Source organism: Pyrus communis, chromosome 16 (assembly GCF_963583255.1).
Source record: "Pyrus communis chromosome 16, drPyrComm1.1, whole genome shotgun sequence".
Lineage (NCBI taxonomy): Eukaryota > Viridiplantae > Streptophyta > Magnoliopsida > Rosales > Rosaceae > Pyrus > Pyrus communis.
In genome coordinates, this window is record NC_084818.1 from 7,184,711 (window position 1) to 7,202,059 (window position 17,349).

The 17,349-nt window shown below is 34.7% G+C and overlaps 2 protein-coding genes across 4 annotated transcripts; one reads left to right on the forward strand and one right to left on the reverse strand.

Annotated features, from left to right (window-relative positions):
* The first annotated feature begins 523 nt into the window (after positions 1-523).
* LOC137721123 (uncharacterized) lies at positions 524-4,951 on the forward strand. 3 transcript variants are annotated; one of them, XM_068460236.1, is made up of 6 exons: positions 524-704; positions 1,062-1,131; positions 1,431-2,522; positions 2,945-3,078; positions 3,304-3,392; positions 3,506-4,951. In XM_068460236.1, the coding sequence occupies exons 4-6, from the start codon at positions 2,990-2,992 to the stop codon at positions 3,709-3,711; spliced, it is 384 nt and encodes a 127-aa protein (XP_068316337.1). In that variant the 5' UTR covers positions 524-704; positions 1,062-1,131; positions 1,431-2,522; positions 2,945-2,989; the 3' UTR covers positions 3,712-4,951. The 3 variants fall into 3 exon arrangements, with proteins under 3 accessions (XP_068316337.1, XP_068316338.1, XP_068316336.1); XM_068460237.1 differs by lacking the exons at positions 524-704; positions 1,062-1,131 and having other exon boundaries at positions 1,215-2,522; positions 3,506-3,654; positions 3,788-4,951; XM_068460235.1 differs by lacking the exons at positions 524-704; positions 1,062-1,131 and having other exon boundaries at positions 1,220-2,522.
* Positions 4,952-12,288: 7,337 nt separating this feature from the next.
* Positions 12,289-17,349, reverse strand: LOC137720951 (cyclic nucleotide-gated ion channel 1-like). The gene is made up of 6 exons (XM_068460078.1): positions 16,897-17,349; positions 16,446-16,673; positions 15,974-16,272; positions 15,538-15,649; positions 14,247-14,525; positions 12,289-12,741 (listed from the first exon to the last, which is right to left on the reverse strand). Exons 1-6 carry the CDS (start codon positions 17,323-17,325, stop codon positions 12,400-12,402), a joined length of 1,689 nt encoding a protein of 562 aa, XP_068316179.1. The 5' UTR covers positions 17,326-17,349; the 3' UTR covers positions 12,289-12,399.

A 17,349-nucleotide genomic window follows, 5' to 3' on the forward strand; every position in this document is an offset into this window, starting at 1 on the left:
TTTACTTCAAAGAGCATAACAGCTGGAGATTGCGTTTTGAAGGTTCCGTACAGCGTGGTAAATCTTAGCCCAAATTATTTAAGACTTTAATCACATTATTAATCACAGTTTAAATTGTTAATTTATGATTTAAGAGGCTTTGTTTTGTTTTATAATTGCAGCAACTAGCTCCGGATAATCTCGTTCCGGAACTGAAAGATTTGTTGAGTGATGGAGTTGGCGATGCTGCAAAGAATGTGCAATGTAGATTGCTGTTCTAGTTTAATTACTATGTTGTGGAAAGATTTTTTCTGTGGAGTTCGAGGTTTTTGTTTATGCAGGATTCCGGGTGGACCCCTTACATTCGTTGGCTTCGCCCGGAGGGATGCATTGCACGGTGAGTGTTATATGATATTAAGTTATCATTTGCATTCCTAGAGATAATTTGGTAGGTTATGTTGTTAGACGGTCAATTCAGACAGCATGTGTTGAACATGAATGGAAAATAATTTAACTGAGCAATGGTCCTTACTTGTAGTTGATTCGTTTGGTTGTACACATTTCTTGAATGGCAAGAATTCGCTGTTATTGACTTGCTGTTGTTTGTATATTCTTAGATATTTTGGAGTGACGATGAGCTGGAGCTGATTCGCCAAAGCTCTGTGTGTCAGGAAACAATTAATCAAAGATCTCAAATCAAAAAGGAATTTTTGGTAATTAGGACGGTAAGTACTTGATTGCTTTATACACTGGTTAATGGTTTTGAGACATTCATGCGTGAACCTCTGCCATGTATATGCTTTAAGTTTAATATCATCATCTCTATTCGGGATTTAAACTGTTGGTGGCATGTAATTCAATGTCCCATTATCTTGAATGTTCTGGCAAAATTAATCAACCAGAGTAACCCGTCAACTGTTGGTGGCACACATTCTTCAGAATTTGGAGTACTTGGAATCCCTTCAACTTAATAACTTTTGAAACTTAATCAAGTCAATACTTACCTGAGATATGAGATGATTGTCAATCACTTCTCTGTTATTAACTTTTAGATTCTGATTATTGCTACGACATATTTTCAGGCTCTCAAGAACTTCCCTGAAATGTCCAAAAGTATCACCTTTATGGATTTCATGCACGTATATGCTTTAGGTAAGCTTCTCCATTTTAAAGCATTTTCATGTCCTAAACTGTCTGAATAAATTGCTTCAATTGTACTTAATTCCAATTTTTTGAATAAAATGAATGAATGCCAGCAGCGGTGTAGATGTTCAATGGCATCCAATTTCATATACTTTAGTTAGTTATATCTCCATTTACCTATATACCTATTCATTCAGATTTGATATGATTGCTGGATACAAACTATTCTAGATATTATTAGTTGCAGCAGTTGCATCTCTTAAAGATCTATACAACTTATTCTCACTGGTTCGCGGTGGATTTCGCAGTTACTTCTCAAGCATGGGGAAGCATGAAGGGTTATTCCCTGGTAACACATTTATAAAGATTCCGTTGTAAATAGTGTAATGAACTTTATGATGGAAGTTCAATTATTTCCCCTTTACATATGAATTTTTGGATTTTCAATTTATTTTATAGATCCCATTTGCTGATTTTTTGAATCATGACGGCACTTCAGAATCAATAGTGTTGAGTGACAACGACAAAAATATCTCAGAGGTACTCTCTCTCTCTCTCTCTCTCTCTCTGCGTTTTGATTCTCTCTCTCACATCTTGATTTGGTTATAGGAGTGCAAGAATTTTATATTCTCATTTTCATTCTGCACTCTTATGGAAATTGAGTCTTTTTTATGTTTTTATTGCTTTATATTAGTTCAGTTATTGGGATGCAAAACAAATTCATTTCTCATATGCTACTTATATTTGCAATTATTAGCTCTCTTTAAAATTTATTCATATCAAGGATATGTGTGAACAATGTTCTTGATTTTTCATGCCTGTTATTTATCTGGGCAGGTCATTGCTGACCGCAATTATGCTCCTCGTGAACAGGTTAGATGCTACTTAATTAAGATGGTTTGTTTCCCCTATTTAAAATTACAGGCACCCTTTGGAATTTTGATCAATTTTTGTTTTTGTAGACGACTCATTAACATTTTCACTCATTTTCGTTTTAGATGTCTCTCGTTGGGTTTGAAATTTTCATGACAAAGAATTAGTAAAACTTTTTATTCCTCAGTGGTCATTGTGTGTTAACAGATAACGGATCACAATACATGAACACAGGGTCTATGTTAGAGTAAAAAGCACAATATTGCTTGATATATGCTGTGGAATTAATATTTAGAAATTACTGGAAGTTTGGGGTTTCCTATTATTAGTATGAATGGATGGTACATGGAAACATCCTCTGGAGCAGTTCGTGAGTATGGTTATGTTGCCGAAGTGGTTGTTTAAAGTTGTAACTCTGGACTTCAATTTGTATATTTGTATAGGTACTGATAAGATACGGAAAATTTTCAAATGCTACCCTGCTTCTTGACTTTGGGTTTACACTTTCATACAACGTCCACGACCGGGTCAGTCTTGGATTTCAGTTCACTATAGTCACAATGATTGCTTTGTTATGTTGGGAAAATGTTTCTGTTGCTTAATTCACACTTCTTACTTTGATTTAACACTTCGACTAGAAGTTTGTTTTTGGTAACAAAACTATTCTCCCTTTGACTCCATGACCAAGACTACTTTTGATCTGGCACTTGCTTAAAAACCTCTTTGATAAGTTGGATGTCTTTCATGGGAGCATAGTAATTGCAATTAGTTGAGTATTTATAATCTCTATGTTCAGTAAGTTTGCTTGAAGACTCAAGCCACTTAATTATCTGTCATCCAGTGTTAATTAGTAAGATACTGAATACACGTTCTACATCATTTCTTTCCAGATGATGGCTTTGTTATATGTAATCTGTAAATGTTATGGATGCCTTTGGTCTATTTTCAGGTCGAGATCCAGGTCAATATACCTCACCATGACGTCCTTTGTGAAATGAAGTGGGAACTTTTGAAGAGACATCACAGACCAATCAGTAATGATGTCAATGGTTTCGACTCTTCAATGGATTCTTTCACTATCAAGTTGGGAGGGATGCACTATATCTCTTTTATTTCCTTTTTTTCCCCTATTTTTGTTCCTTTGCCTACATAATGGCCTTTATCCCCCATATCTAGTGGTACTCTGTGAAGTCAAATATTCTGTTTCTTTTGTTCCATTTCCAGTCTTGTTTGCGTTTATCTGCGTGATGATGTGATATCTTGTGATGAAAATCTTTTACTGATTACAATAATCGTACGATGACATAGGGAAGTTTGGTCTGGTAGTGGAAAAGGGAAAGGAATTCCTCAGTCACTTCGTGCTTTTGCTCGCGTTCTATGTTGCGCCTCTCCTCAAGGTGCGTTTCTCTTCATGTTAACTTACTTGCATGCATTGCTTAATATGCTTCTGAGCTTATTTAACCTTATGACTCATCTGGAAATAGTTTATTGATTGTTTCTTAATATTCAGAACTTAGTGACCTGGCCAAAGAAGCTGCAGAACATGATGGTCGATTGGCTCGACGTCCTTTAACAAACAGCATCAGAGAGATTGAAGCACATCAGATGTTGTTATCAAAATTAACCCAATTAGCTGAGGATTGTGATGCATCTATCAAGGTAAAGATGCTAACTTTTTACTCCCTTCGTTTACAGAACTTGTCTATGCTAAGTTAAACAAGAGTTCATTATTTTCTATGATAATGCATTAATTCACGAGAGCATACACCAATTACGGTTCTTTTGAATGAAGGAATTCTTAAGCGTACGAATATTGAATCAGTGACGTGTTGCAGTAACATACTCATTTTGGTTGGGATATTAATGAAGTTGAGGAATTTTATAACTGGAGAATTCTTAGGCGTTTGGGAAGCTGTACTAAACATATGAAGAGAGTGGAATTTTAATATAATCATTTCATGGTTTACATAATGTTGTATCTGACTACAAATGTAGTAACTCCCTTAGTGCTCCTTGAGTGTGTGCATGGTCTTTGGGACCCGTAAGTTCTCCAGTTACATGCGAAAGACTTTCTATCTGGAGGCAAATGGCTCAGGATCTCCTCAATGGTGAACTTCATATCCTCAAAACTGCTTCTGCGTGGCTAAGAAACTACTGCGACACTTTGGCTACAACAGACTGCCATAGATGATGATATTGGTTTTGCAATACCACCAAAGACTCGAGAGAGGTAATATCATTGGAGATTATTTATGCAATCAGACACAGGTACAAGTTATGGATTTATATGAAACTGTACGTAAGAAACCAGGATTCTGGGAAACTAGGAGCCCACAATATTAGGCTAACATGAAGGAAAACCCACCAAACTGGCTCTTACGCATTTGGAGCGGGAATGTGGGATATCAGGGTACAACTAAAAATAGAAGACACATTTTTGCTGGGTGAATTTGGATTTCTGTGTGAATGCTTTCTCAAGTGAATGAGGTTATAGTAGTAAATTTCTATAATATAGTACACATTTTTTATAAATCCGCCTGTGTAAGTTCATCTTACGCTGCCGGTCCCAAGGCTGGAAAAAGGAGGGGGGAAGAGCGTCAGAAAGTCGACAGCCAGCACTTTGTTCTTCAGGTCGAATTTCTATGTATGCATATCATTTGTCTGGGTATTTTGCTGAAACTCGATTATTTTTTTCTAATGTGCAGTCGTCCCCGATTACCTGTGAGGAGAGAAAGGAGTTTGGAAAGAACATCAAGGAGTCCTCATGACAGCCGAAGCCCTAAGCGTTGTAGGGCTTCACCTCCAGTATTCAATGGGAGGAGGCACGATCAATCCCCTGAAGGGAGGAGACCACAGGAGCGGTGTGACCTCTCCCTGCATTGAATAGTGATTCAATGAGCTAGATCTCAATTCAGATTGCGATGTAAGGACTTTAACTTTATCTTCAGTGTATTAAAATCCGGGCAGATGTAATAATTTGTAATAAGATGTAAAGAAATTTACTAAAAATAGTTTTGTTATTCAAATTGAAATTAATTTACAGAAACCTTGACTGAAAGGTTTTATTAGAGAGTAGCTTGAAATGAAACTGAACGCATAGTAGTGATAATAATATTCAATTCTTTAGATGCATGTGCTTCTCTTTGTGATATGTAAGAGCTTGAAGTTCCTGTGTAGGGTAGTTGATATTTATTTAACTATTTGAAAATTCTTATTGTTGTGAGTGTTGTGTATTTGCTTAGCTTAATGATAAATTAAGGGTGGTCGAAAATTAGAAATTTTATTTATGCGTGTGTTTTTTCCCTTTCTTCCCAGCTATTAATTCGTTGTTTGGGGTTTCAGTTTTATTCATCTTAGCATCGTTCACTGTTTTTAATCTGTTTTCATTTTTTAAATAGACTACCATTTTTGCCATTGTGTTGTTTGTGCAGAGGTTATATCTCATTACAAGGAACCCTATCCGACAGAGCATTTGCTACTCTTAAAAGTTTTATGTGAACTCCGAGCTCAAGTTAGTCCTTAATTTTCATATATTTTCATGTCTAGGCGGTTTACATGGTTTTTAACCATTGAATCACCTAAATTTATGCTTACAATTGCATTGTTTTTTATTGTTGATATCGATTAAAACACTATATTTAGGTTATTGGATTATGCTTATAAGAGTATGTTAACATATTCATTTTAATAATTACCACTTGCTTTGATAATTGATACATTGAAAACGCTAATTCTGTGCAAGAAAATAATTTATATTAATAAAACTGTTTGTTTAATGTGTTAATCATGTTGTGGTATTTTAATGTTAAAAACCACTTGCCTTGAATATTTGGGAAGAAATTAGCTCTGTGAAGTAATAAAACATGCCATTTCTGGAGGAAGGAGATTAAATTGTTTGCTTTGCTGAGACGGTTCTGTTTAGATTAATGGATGGTGTAGTCCATTTTGAAACCTCAGTAAGTTACGGATTCATTCTTCGTAGCGAATCTTCAATAATCAGTGTGCAGAAGAAAAATCTATTAATTTCAATTTAATTACTTTTGAAAAGTTAGAGATTTGCTGAGCATGTTGGAAATTTGAATTAGTAGCACTTTTGCATGTCACACACAATGGCCTGTACTTCCTCCAATATTTTTGAACCAAGTTTCAGTTTTCTTGGTGATTTTCACCTTTCCAGCTGCCAGTTTGTTGTTTGACACTGTAAATTTGTAAATAAAAAATTAAAAATTAAAAAATTAAAAAAATAATAAAAATAATAAAAAAAACAAACCTAGGGTCATCAGTTTTCTTTGGCATTATGGATTCAAACATTGCTTATGAAAAGAAAAAAGCAACATAATATTTTATTCATATTCATTTTCAAACCTAATTATTTCACAAGCACACACTCAAACTGAAACCAGCCGCACGGGTTCACATCAATACTTCACTCGGAAGTTCTAGAAGCCGAAGATACATTATCGTCCACCGTAGAATGCTCTACCCTGTTTCTAGACGCAAAGACGTTATCGTCCGCCACACTTTTTCCATTGAAGGCCTTACCTCCGCCCTTGACCTCAAACATGTCACGGCAAGCTCGCTCAGTTTTTTGGCCATCTCAAAACTAAACTTGTCTGTGTTTATTTCACCATCGAGAATTTCGCCCAAGCGATCCTCTTGCACTGAACAAACAAAGTCGTTTGCTAGGGATGTCTCAGACCAGTCAGAAGAAATTGTCTCTTGACGCGTTAGTAGCTCCACTAGGACAACTCCAAAGCTATAGACGTCGTGTAATTTAAGATACTCACGATCCAAGTATCTGCATGTACCTGGCCAAGTTGATACTTCATCTTCCATTTTACCTTCATATTCATCAAGCAATCGTGAAGCTCCAAAATTGGTGACTTCTACAGTGTGAGTTGTATGATCTATTAATATATTCGCCATCTTCACATCTCGGTGTATGACTGACTTGGAGTGCGCGTGTGCTAGAGCATCTGCAGTTTCCGTTGCTATCTTCGTTCGTGATTTCAACGAGAGTTTCAATTTGTTTCTGTGAAAGTGCTCAACAAGAGTCAAAGCATTGGTGCGGTCATAAACCATTACAGGCCATCTTGTCTCTAAACAACAACCTAACAGCCCCTTCACATTTGCGTGTCTGATATGGAAAAGAACAAATGCCTCATGAACAAGACATTGACTTTGGATGAACGGGTCACCAATAGCACTGTTGCACGTTTTTATGGCGACATCTCTTCCATGTAATTTTGTGTGGTAAACTGTTCCGTAGCCTCCTTCATTTGGATAGTTGAAACAAGTGTAGTCGCTTGTGGCCTCCTTAATGGCCCCTTTAGAATAATAGTGGGTAAAAGACTCGAATTGCGATATCCTTACGAAATTGCCGTAATGTTTTATGAAATGCTTCCGGAATTCAGTGGCTACACTCTCCATGTCGGTGTGCGTCAGAACAAGGGCTTCAACAACATCCGTAATTACAAAAGGAGACTTAGCTGCCACAGGTACTTTAACAGGAAAAGAGGTCGAGAATGGCCAAGCCAGAAGTTCTTCTCCATAGATTTCTCCTGCATCTTTTACCCAACCTTCTTGGCCTATTCTTCCTTCCACAATCAACAACATTTGAATTGGGTGACCCTTTTCAATAATATTGTCAGTACGATTATACTTCTTGGGCCAAAGGTGGTTGCAAATTTCTTTCAACACTGATTCGTTCATGTATCGGAATTCTGAAATCTACATTTCATAACATTTAAATAAATTAATTGACAGAATAAAAAATCTAATACATAAATATATAGTTATAACTAACTCATGAATTTTAAAAACTTTTCATCCATCATTAATCTCCAACGTTTTTATTAAAATCTGCAGCCGTCGGACCGTTCTAGTGTTTGCTAACTACGAGAAAAGGTGGCCATGTAAATGTGAAAGGTGTGATTGTTGCTCGGTTGCAATGATGCATTGTGGCTTTAGATCTATTTAAATTATATTTTGTAAACAACAAAATATGGCAGTTAATGATTGTTTTTTTTTTTTTTAATCATCATCACATAGTACTTTTCTTAAATGAATTGTGACAATAAAAACGTAACTAATTACTCTTTTTCTTTTCTTTTTTTTTGCTATCAGTTACATTATTGCAACCCTAAGTATCACGTTTTTCCTGTTTGTACCACCCACCTTTTTATAGCATATTTTTTTTTTCCTGGTTTTAGTTACTTTCCATTTTTGGGTTATTTGGATGATTATAACTACAAATGTTCACATGCTTCAAGTAATATAAAAAAGTATCCAAGTGGATGGTTTTCCTTATAAAATTTATTGATGTGAAAGGATAGGGGTTAGATATTTCCAAGTGGATGGTCTTCATCGGCCGGCAAATTCTTCTATTTGACAGCTTATTTTTTCTTTTGTTTGTGTTTTTTTTCTGTCTCATGTACTTACGCTCCACCTTATCATGGGCAAGGGCTAGATTATTATGTAGCCTAGGTCCTAGGTTGGGGTTGGTATAGTATACGTTAGTTATGCTGTATTTAAATGCCTGGGAGCTATAATATCACATGCGCATGCATGGGATATTGGGATGAGAGCGATCAATAAATAAATCCCTCAAATTCTATGTTCAAAATTAAGGTCATGGATTCATGGATTTGAAGAAACTTTACCTGCTTCAACTTTGTCAGTGGCATGTAACTTATGATCTCATTTTGTAAATCCCTGGTAAGACAATCAACGAGATGATCCCAATCGAGCAAATCCCAATAAATATCATCTTGTTGAAAAATTTCTTCTACATTTTTCATGATCCGCGATTTTACATCATGATTCAACCTTTTAGGAATCCCATTTCTACGTATCAATCCATCTATATTTCGCTCAATCTCCTCTTTCAGCATTCTTCTGTGTCTAGGCTTCTCTTTTTCTAAAATGTCTGATTGCATGTATATCTGTTAATCCACAACAACAAAAAGGTTGTTAGAGTTCATTAGTTCAAGTAAAAAGAATATGTAGCCAAATTACAATCAAATTGAGGTTGTTAGAGTTTCTTATAGCTTATAGGCTTATTGAAGTTGTCAGAGGAAATAAAATTTTGCCTAATAATTTAAAATAATTTTGGACCCTCTCCCTCCTATTCCCAACGGTTTTAACTAAAATGGAGGCTCAATTTTAATATCGTATTAGCTGAGACTAATGCATCACTCAATCTGTCTTGTATACTCCACACATTAGGCTTAAGTTGCCCCGCATGTGAAGGTTGCGTTGAAAGCATGAAAGTCTAGTCTGATATTTTAAATACAGTAATTCTTGGATCTCTCTTTTATCCCAATTAATTTTCATATCGATGCTCAATTTTAATAAGGGAAATGTGCATTTGATTAAGAGCTTACACTTTGCAAGTCCGATGCGTTGAGAGCAAGGGCTTCAACAACACCAGTTGCCATGACAGATTTAGTTGCCAACAACGGTTTTCTACGAAGGAAGAAAGAGGAGAATGGCCAACGTAGAAGTTCTTCTCCACATAATTCTCCTGCACCTACACTTGCACCTCGTCTCGAAGAAGATCCCTCTTTAATGTACACAATTCCGTCTACAATGTAGACCATCTTGTCAAGTGGTTCATCCTTTTGAATAATAAAGCTGTTCTCACTCTCAATATACCTCACAGGCTCGAATTTCTGCCAGATTAGTTTCAACACATGTTCATCTATCCCTCGAAGCATTGGCACCTGGAATTCATGTTGTTCAACTATCAGAGAGAAAGCAAGAAAACCCATAGGAAGAAATTCTCATTAAAAGGATAAAGATACAATCATCAACAGTTAATTAAATGGGATACTTTGGATGCGGTCCCTAATCTTTAACATTTTTTTATTAAAACCTTAATAGTATTCAAAGTTTGATCAATATCCCTTGACTTTGTACACCTCATTATATTACTATTAATATTTATATTTTTATAGTTTTGACATTAATTGTTTGATATTTTATGAGATTTATAATCCTATAAATTTAAAATCCCTCATTATAATACTATTAGAAACGGTTACAATAAAAAAATTCAAAACATTTCGATTGAATAAATGCATAAAAACTACGTAAAAATAAGAAATAATAAATGGCAAATTAAAAAAAATTGGTACATTCTACATAAATTAGGGTATATATAAAAGATTAAAAATTATGAGTACAAATGAATTTTTAAAATATAGGCGCTAAAAGAAATTAATACATGGGTACAAAATAAAACTAAAAAGAAAATACTACAAATTAAAAAAAAATGTTGCAAATTAAAAGTGGGTACAAACTAAAAATATAAATATATGATACAAGTTTAGGCATAAAACATAAATATACCATATATAATTTTTCTATCATTGATTAAATATACAATGTCATGTGACGGTATACACATGGGTGCAAACACAAATAAAACTTTAAAAAATAGGGGCACAAAAAGAAACTAATATATGGGTACAAATTAAAAATAAAAAGAAAATTGGTACAAATTAAAAAATATTTGCAAATTAAAAATAGGTACAAACTAAAAATAAAAATATATGATAAAAAATTTAGCCATAATATAAATATACTAATTGTAACATTTTTAACACTAAAGGACTATATTTAAAAATAAAAATATTTTATTATTCAAATAATTAATGATGTTATTAATACCCAAGAATCTTAATAAAAAATTCAAAATGAATTGGATTTTAATCAATGGAGTAACAGAAATCCATGTATTTGAATGCTGACATCTATTTGAATGCTGACATCTACATTTTATAACATATAAGTAACTTAATTGATAGATTAAAAAAATCAAATACATAAATATATAGTTATAACTAACTCATGAATTTTAAAAACTTTCCATCCATCATTAATCTCCAACGTTTTTATTAAAATCTGCAACCTTCAGACCGTTCTTGTGTTTGCTCACTACAAGAAAAGGTGGCCATGTAAATGTGAAAGGTGTGATTGTTGCTCGGTTGCAATGATGCATTGTGGCTTTAAATCTATTTAAATTATATTTTGTAAACCACAAAATATGGCAGTTAATGATTTTTTTTTTTTTATCATCATCACATGGCACTTTTCTTAAATGAATCGTGACAATAAAAACGTAACTAATTACTCTTTTTCTTTTTTTTGTTTTGGCTGTCAGTTACATTATTGCAACCCTAAGTATCACGTTTTTCCTGTTTGTACCACCCACTTTTTTATAGCATTTTTTTTTCCTGGTTTTAGTTAATTTCCATTTTTGGGTTATTTGGATGATTATAACTACAAATGTTCACATGCTTCAAGTAATATAAAAAAGTATCCAAGCGGATGGTTTTCCTTATAAAATTTATTGATGTGAAAGGATAGGGGTTAGATATTTCCAAGTGGATGGTCTTCATCGGCCGGCAAATTCTTCTATTTGACAGCTTATTTTTTTCTTTTGTTTGTTTTTTTTCTGTCTCATGTACTTACGCTCCACCTTATCATGGGCAAGGGCTAGATTGTTATGTAGCCTAGGTCCTAGGTTGGGGTTGGTGTAGTATACGTTAGTTATGCTGTATTTAAATGCCTGGGAGCTATAATATCACATGCGCATGCATGGGATATTGGGATGAGAGCTATAAATATATAAATGCCTTAAATTCTATGTTCAAAATTAAAGTCATGGATTCATGGATTTGAAGAAACTTTACCCGCTTCAACTTAGTCAGTGGCATGTAACTTTCGATCGCCAATTGTAAATCCCAGGTAAGACGATCAACGAGATGATCCCAATCGAGCAAATCCCAATAAAGATCATCTTGTTGAAAAATTTCTTCTACATGTTCCATGATCCGCGACTTTACATCATGATTCAACCTTTCAGGAATCCCATTTTTACGTATCAATCCATCTATATTTCGCTCAATCTCCTCTTTCAGCATTCTTCCATGTCTAGGCTTCTCTTTTTCTAAAATGTCTGATTGCATGTACATCTGTTAATCCACAACAACAAAAAGGTTGTTAGAGTTCGTTAGTTCAAGTAAAAAGAATATGTAGCCATACAATCAAATTGAGGTTGTTAGAGTTTCTTATAGCTTATAGGCTTATTGAAGTTGTCAGAGGAAATAAAATTTTGCCTAATAATTTAAAATAATTTTGGACCCTCTCCCTCCTATTCCCAACGGTTTTAACTAAGATGGAGGCTCAATTTTAATATGGTATTAGATGAGACTAATGCATCACTCAATATGTCTTGTATACTCCACACATTAGGCTTAAGTTGCCCCACATGTGAAGGGTTTGAAAGCATGAAAGTCTTGTCTGATATTTTAAATACAGGTAATTCTTGGGTCTTTCTTTTATCCCAATTAATTTTCCTATCGATGCTCAGTTGTAATAAGGGAAATGTGCATTTGATTAAGAGCTTACACTTTCCAAGTCGCTTAAGTTGAGAGCAAGGGCTTCAACAACACCAATTGCCTTGACAGATTCAGTTGCCAACGGTTTTTCGTAAGGGAAGTAAAGGCAGAATGGCCAACGTAGAAGTTCTTCTCCACATAATTCTTCTGCACCTCGTCTCGAATCATCAGAAGATCTCTCTTCAATGGATACAAATCCGTCCACAATGTAGACCATCTTGTCCAGTTGTTCACCTTTTTGAATAATAAAGCTGTTCTCACTCTCAGTATACCTCACAGGCTCGAATTTCTGCCGGATTATTTTCAACACATGTTCATCTATCCCTCGAAGCATTGGCACCTGGAATTCATGTTGTTAAACTATCAGAGAGAAAGCAAGAAAACCCATAGGAAGAAATTCTCATTAAAAGGATAAAGATGCAATCATCAACAGTTAATTAAATTCTTAATAAAATGATGAAGATAATACTTGGTACTGCCTGTTCAGTACTCAAAATTTACCGACCTCCTAATAGTCCAATACAATAAAGACAACTGTTCATTTTCAAGTCTCTTAACACACAACCAAACTCTGATCGAACACTGAATTCGCTCTCTTCTCCGATGACCCCAATCCCTCTTTTCTGCCACCCACTGTGATCATCGTCCTCCGTTATGGACGACGGAGATGATTGCAACCCGTCGTCATCAATCCAGAGAGTGGGTCTTATCATTTGATCTCAACCTGGTGATCTTGAAGCCACTTTTGGTGGCACAAATTAATATGGATCTCCATAGTGGTAACAATCAGTGGGCGAAGAAGAACATCAAAGAAGTGCCCCTCTTTTTTATAAAAATGAATCGTATGGTTTCAATTAAATGGGTAATAGCTTTTGTGAAAGAATCTGTAATGTTTCCGCAGTTCTGGAGCGGACTGTGGGCAGAGAAAGGTTGAAGGAGGATGTTTGGTTGTGTGAATGGAGACTTGAAAATGGACAGGACAGGTGTCTGTTGAAACCCCACCTAAACTTGTAACCTAGTGCCAATTTACCCATCAACTTTATTTTCAATCAATTACCTCCCTAAACATTTATTTATTGCCAAATTCCCTTTTGCTGTTTAAATTTCTCACATTTTATCCATGATTCACAATAAAAGTAGGATTTAAAAATGAAAATAAAAAACCACATCTCTCACTTCCCCTCTCCTACCCAATTGTAACCCTTCTCATCCACCCCAAACCACCAGCCACCCCTAATCTCATATCAAATTCATCCGCCTACCGCTTCCCTCAAATTTAGCCCCAGTACCACCCCGCCATAACCCACTCACCCCACAACCTCCAATGGCAGGTCTCAGATTCCCGATTCAAGTCATGATCCCCCTTCCCTTCTCCCTGCAAACCCACCTTCTCGCAGCCCATCTATTGCCACATCAATAGCTCCTTGTTGCTCTCTCTCTCTCTCTCTCTCTCTCTCTCTCTCTCTCTCTCTCTCTGCGACTGTTTTCGAAGCCCACCCACAGAACCACAGCCTCCAATGGCATGTCGTAGGTCCCAGGTGCTAATTCAAAAATGGCAAAATATGTTTGCTTCTAAATGACAATTTTGCCCTCCAAACTAACGGAATCATGGATGAAATGTGTGATATTTAACTGAAGATGGGAATTTGGCCATAAATAAAAGTCTAAGGGAGTAAGTGGTTAAATTTTAAGTTCAAGAAGTAAATTGGCAGTACGATACAAGTTTAGGGGGGAATTTCGACAAATAGGCCTTATCCAAAAAGATAAAGAGATACTATACTTATTTGATGTGATTATCAAAGTGAGTAATTAATTAAAGGGTAAATTTAGATATAAGGAACTTACTTGTTTCAACTTTGTCAAAGGCATATAATCTTCTATACGGCTTTGAACATCCGAGGGAAGAAGAGGGAGAATATTATCCAAATTAATATCCATACCGTCTTCAAGTGCTTGTTGTACCTTTTTTATTATCCGCAACTTCATATCCTTATTCAACCTGGTGGGAACGCCTCTTTTAAATAACCATAATTCTATATCTCGACCTTTTTCTTCCATCTTCTGTTTGAGTAGCATCTTGCGTTTGTGATCTTCTCTTCTTGTAGTTTCAAATTGCATATACATCTATTCAACAGGTAAGAAATTGATAAGAATTAGATTGTCATATTGGATAACAACTATTTTTCTTTGAAGTTGAATGTCATCAGTATATTAGATTTTTAGTCTAAGATCTCTCACTTATAAGTGAAGTGGAATACCATTAAACCGTAGTACTAAGTGACACCATTGTTGAGTTTTAAAGCCAAATAAGACAAGCAAATAATGACAATAAATTACAATTACAACAAATATAACAGTTACAAGAAGAAGGACTTATGGGATTGAATTTTAATGGCCAAACAATTGTGACGTGATTGGTGATATGCTTGTCATTTACAACACCAAATTCAAATGAACAAGATAGAAACTAATTAAGCTCAGAACGCGAAACATGCCCAACCTAACCAACCTAAGAATAATTCGGATGGGTTGGTTTGTTTATTTTCTTAGGTGGCAATGTGTTTGAAAAATTCCAACCCAAGCCTATTGGAATGGCCAACGAGTTAAAGTCCAACTCAACCAACCCACCCTAATCTACTTTTGGTTCTAATCTTGTGATGGAATACAATATCATGAACATATGTAGGTATCTTATTGTAGCTATACAATGAAATTCATAATAATATACACCTAACCAAAGGACCACAATTAAAATCTAACATACATAACAAGAGATAAAACTAGAACACGGTCATACGGTGTTACTATCTCATTCAAATTACACACAGATTTGATTTTTATTATTATATCCTAAAACCGAGAATATCATCTATGTCATCTACTTATATGATAACATTTAGAATAATATATTACATGGTAAGTATTCCTGTTACAAGTAGAATTTTCTTATACATGGCATTTAGATTTAGTGAAAGAAAAAAATTCATACTTAACATATATGTAGTTTATGAATACTTAACATATATTAGATTAGAGTGAATTTGATGGATATCAAAATCTTCACATATCAAGTTTACATAGTTGGAGTGATTAATAGCACTTAATGATAGACATACGAAAAGTTTTTTAAGCAAACCTGCAAATTTCCGATGAGATATAAAAACAGAAGCAAGCCACTTATAGAAATAAAAACCGTATAGAGATTCTCCCATCCATCAGCACTTGGCTCTAGATTTGAACCAAAAGAACTGCAAAAATGAAATTAATGGATCATTATATAAGATATCGAATTTCAAGTTATAAACTTACAGATTTACAACCATTTTTCCGAGGGTTTATTTGGTTCTATGGTGCCTTATTCCTAAAATTTATCCAAGATAACATTTTTTTCTCTCAACTTGATTTTTAATCTCTACGAGGCCTTCTACTCGACTCTATTTCATAGAAGCAATACCTTAGGTTCTCGATGTGATTTATACCCTCAACAAAAAAAATTGATATAAATTGTGAACAAATTAAGGGACCTTAAAAAGTCTAAATTTTTCAACAAAGAAAGACAAAAATGTACAAACCTTAAATTTCGCAAACCCCACCAGAAACAGTTCAAGAACTTTTTGAAATAACTGGTTGATCCCACAATACCATATTTAAGCACAGTAGCAAATATACCAAAATCAAAGAACATTGTGTCTGATGAATTGTCACCAACACTGACAGGGCATAAATCATTTAGAATTGTGGTATTTCTAAAGAAATGGTGATCATGACAACCAAACATTCTGTTATCACATCCATCATTTTTTCGACATGCAGAATGCCAACAAATCATCATTCGTTGAATAGCAAAAAAATACCACAGGGCTCCGGCTACCTGAAAATTAAACAAACAAATAAAAAGCCTGAGGAAATTATTAATATTTTAGATGCTATGGTTACTTCAAAATAATCATTTCACGCTCTTTCCAATAAACAAAAGTGAGATCAAGATAATAAGAATTGATTTGACAAAAAAAAAAAAAAAAAAGGATATTTATTGAAACTTACATGACTAGCAATGATGTACATAGAGAAATTGAGTAGACCTTTAATCCATATCGGTGTCTCTCTAATCTCGTCATTAAGAGGTTTTTTTTTTAGTTCTTTAAATGAGAGGTAGATGCGAAGAACTCGTGGTACATATTGCAACAGAGTGAAAACGTTCATAAGAACCATCCTTGTTGTAGTCAAAGATCTCATGTCACCCATTTTTGAGAAGAAAATGAGGATTGCCACCTGGATACCATTCATTAGTAGTGCCAACAGTAAAATTTGATGGATGAATAACAACATTGTCTAGAACACAAAATGAATATTCTCTAACAAAGTGTATGTGAGACCCAAACATATATTATATTGTGTGTCAGTTTTGTGCATTTAACACGAAAAAATCCGTTTTGGCCACAGGCAAAGCAAATAGGGAAAACAATTACTCCAAGAAAGGGATTTAAGTTCTTACCTGTGAAAGGGGAAGAAGAGCTACAATGTCAATTAAGATATCATATGACGCCCATATTGTCTTGGCTATTCTTGGCACACAAGATTTCAGCACAAAATTAAAATTCAGCCGGTGTTGTCCATCTTTAAGTTCATCGATTAAACCCGAATAGTTCTCAGATCTATAAATTCGAATAATGATGTCCATTAAATAGAAAAAATCTGTGAGTGTTCTTAAAAGAAGAGTGAATATCTTCAACTTTGGATCTAACATAAGGCACTTGATATCATCCTTCAGAATAGGAATGTAGAGGAACAATGGATCCAATATGATAGCACACAAACACGATGATATAAATATATTCTTCCAATATTTCTGATCTAGAGACTCATCAGGTTTTTGAGTTTTCTCTGTCCATATGCAACTTACTTCCATATGCGAGTTTTCCATTCTAGCCTTTGGATTTGAATTTCA